The following is a 2,950-nucleotide window of genomic DNA, read 5'->3' as shown; positions in this document are numbered from 1 at the left end:
AAGTGAGATTGAATGAAAAGAATGAGTGACATCAAAGAGAAACTATTGACAAAATATAAAGGAAAAATATTACAAGAATGACAAAATGTAAATTAAGATTTATATTTACTTATATTTGTCAAGGCCGTTGGAAAAGGCAACCAAAAAAGTGCAAAAGAAAGGAGAGAAAGAAGAAGCAAAGACAAGAAAACATAAAAAGAGAAAAAAGAAGAAAGAAATAGATCACATAGCACAAGAGGGCAAAAAGTAAAGAAAAAAGTAACAAATAATGATGAAAAACAGTGAGCAAAAGGAGAAAAGAAATGACGATAGAGTGACAAAAAAATAAGAAAAAAGGAAAAAATAGGAGGGAAATAATTAAGAAAAAAATCAAAAACTGGGAAAACAAAAGAGGACGAAAGTGAAGAATGATGGATCGAAAACACTGAAAGAAGAAGATAAAGGGAGAAAGACACATTTTTTAAAAAATCAAAGAAAGAAAAGATGCCTGTAAATCTGATGAAATGTGAGTTACCTGTTTGCCGCTGACCAGCAGGGTGAGACTGTCGAACAGGCGGTAGATGGAGTATCGAGGCTGGTGGATGGACAGGATGATGGTGCGGCCGCTGTCCGCCATCCTGGAGAAAAAAAGACAAGAAAAACAAGGTGAACACTTATTTGTGTGTGTGTGTGTGTGTGTGTGGTGTAGGTCGACTTGAGTACATTGTGGGGACTCACCTCCCATCGGGGACAAAATTCAGGTCCCCAAAATATTTACATTTGACTTTTTGTTTAGGTATTATATTGTGTTTTTTTTATTTTCTTGTGTGTGCGTGTGTGTGTGTGTGTGTGTGTGTGTGTGTGTGTGTTGACCTCTTGAGCAGCAGCAGCACAGAGTTGGCGGTGCTGGCGTCAAGGCCGGTGGTCGGTTCGTCCAGGAAGAGGACGGGCGGGTCGATGATCAGCTCCATGCCGATGTTGGTCCTCTTCCTCTCGCCGCCCGAAATCCCACGAATCAGCTGAGTGCCCACCTGAACACACACACACACACATGCACACACACAATATTTATATACACAATATTATGTTTTCTTTCTCTTTTCTTTGCTTGTTTCATGTTTCTTATTTTTTTCTTCCCTTTTCCTTGTTGCTTTCACTGTCTTTAATTATTTAATTTTCATATCTTGTGCTTTCCATTATTTAATTTTCTTTTTGTTATCTTTTTTATTGTCTTTACTGTCACTCTTTCTTTGTTGCTCTTCTTTTCCATTTCTTTTTCCCTTTGCACATTGCTTTTGCTCTCTTTGTCTTTAATTATGTATTTTTTTGTGATTTTTTTTTGTATTTTTAAATGTTGTTCCTAACTTTTTTCACTTTCTTTTTGCTCTTGGCACATTTTGTTTTGTTGTGACGCTGCAGTTTCATTTTGCCTAAATGATTGTTCATTTCTACCTCCTTAATTTCTCACTTCTTTTTTTCTTCTCTTTCTAAGGGTCACACAGTCTTTATGATTTCGTTATTTCAGCAGAATGAGTAAATAATGACACATCAGGTTTTGATGAAAGTGTTGAAACTGATCAGCAGGATTTCCTCTTTCCATCATCGGTTAGCAAATCGCACTAAACATGACACTGAGGTTTATTTCCACCAGCTAAACATGATGCTGCAGTTTTGTGTTTTAAATGATGGAAGTTTTGTTTATTTATTTTTTTGACACTTGTTTCTTTTTCTCTTTCTTTCTTTACTTTTGCTCTCTTTCTATATTTTCTCTTTTCTCCCGTCACTTTTTCTGTCATTATATTTATCACCGTCTTTCCTCACTCTGGAGTCGGCCACTCGGCCCAGTCCCAGCTCCTGGATCAATCTGTCGACTTTTTGTTTTTTCTCCTCCTGAGAGACGCTCACGGGGAGTCTCAGCGCTGCCGAGAAGATGAAGTTTTCTCTGACCGTCAGTGTTCCCATCACCACGTCGTCCTGGAAACAAGAAACAATTGTTAACAACAACCAAAAGGTGACGGATACATTTTTATTCTGCCTCCAAGCTGGTGATGTTTTCGGGTTGTCCACCTGTCCATCCATACACACGTCACTGTGAACTTGTCTGTCTCATTTCCATCTCTTTTTTTTTTTCAGATTTGGCACAAATGTCCATTTAGACAACAAAATGACATGATGTGATTTTGGTGGTTAAAGGTCAAGGTCATTGTGACCTTGTGTCGATCTAATTCTTGTGAACCCAATATCTCAAGAAAGCCTTAAGTGATGTTTTTTGCTTCTTTTTTCTTTTTTTTTTTTCAAATTTGGCAAAAATGTCTTTGAGTCAAGAATCAACTTATTAGAGTTTGGTTGTCATGGGTCAAAGGTCAAGGTCACTGGGAATTTGGGTTCATCCCATTCTTGTGAATGCAAATATCTCAAGTTCACCTTGAGGGATTTTTTTTCTTAAATTTGGCACAAACATCCACTTACACTCAAGAATGAACTGATCATTTTTTATGGGCAAAGGTCAAGGTCACTATGATTTTTTCCATCTCATTCTCTGAAAACATGATAACTCAAGAACACCTTGAGGGAGTTTCTTCAAATTTGGCACAAACGTCCACTTGGACTCAATGATGACCTGATTAGAATTTGGTGGTCAAAGGTCACTGTGACGCGTTCCTTCTGTAGATGATTTCCTGTCTGTCTCACTCACCTGCACCACGTATCCAGACAAACACTTGAAGTTTGGAGGCTGATGAGCTCCATCAATCAAAACTTCTCCTGACAGACCGGCAGGGTCCTTCCTGGCTGCCAAAACATCCAGAAACCTGGAAATTTAAATAAGAAAATGTTTCAGAAAATACTCAAATTAAAATACTCAATTAAAGTATAAGTACAAGACAACAAAGACACTCACGATGACTTTCCGCTCCCGGTTGCCCCCATGATGGCGTTCAGACCGGGCTTCATAATCCCACTGAGAGAAAGA

The 2,950-nt window shown here is 38.2% G+C and overlaps 1 protein-coding gene across 1 annotated transcript; it reads right to left on the bottom strand.

Moving 5' to 3' along the window:
- Window positions 1-414: 414 nt before the first annotated feature.
- Window positions 415-2,943, bottom strand: LOC121965682 (broad substrate specificity ATP-binding cassette transporter ABCG2-like; the record flags this gene model as incomplete). Its single annotated transcript, XM_042515807.1, has 5 exons — window positions 415-617; window positions 853-1,010; window positions 1,801-1,953; window positions 2,675-2,789; window positions 2,879-2,943. Coding segments are annotated over 5 exons (648 nt in total), but the record flags the coding sequence as incomplete, so codon positions are not given.
- Window positions 2,944-2,950: the final 7 nt, after the last annotated feature.

Source organism: Plectropomus leopardus, unplaced genomic scaffold (genome assembly GCF_008729295.1).
Source record: "Plectropomus leopardus isolate mb unplaced genomic scaffold, YSFRI_Pleo_2.0 unplaced_scaffold21178, whole genome shotgun sequence".
Taxonomy (NCBI): domain Eukaryota; kingdom Metazoa; phylum Chordata; class Actinopteri; order Perciformes; family Serranidae; genus Plectropomus; species Plectropomus leopardus.
This window is presented reverse-complemented; position numbering and strand designations above follow the sequence as displayed.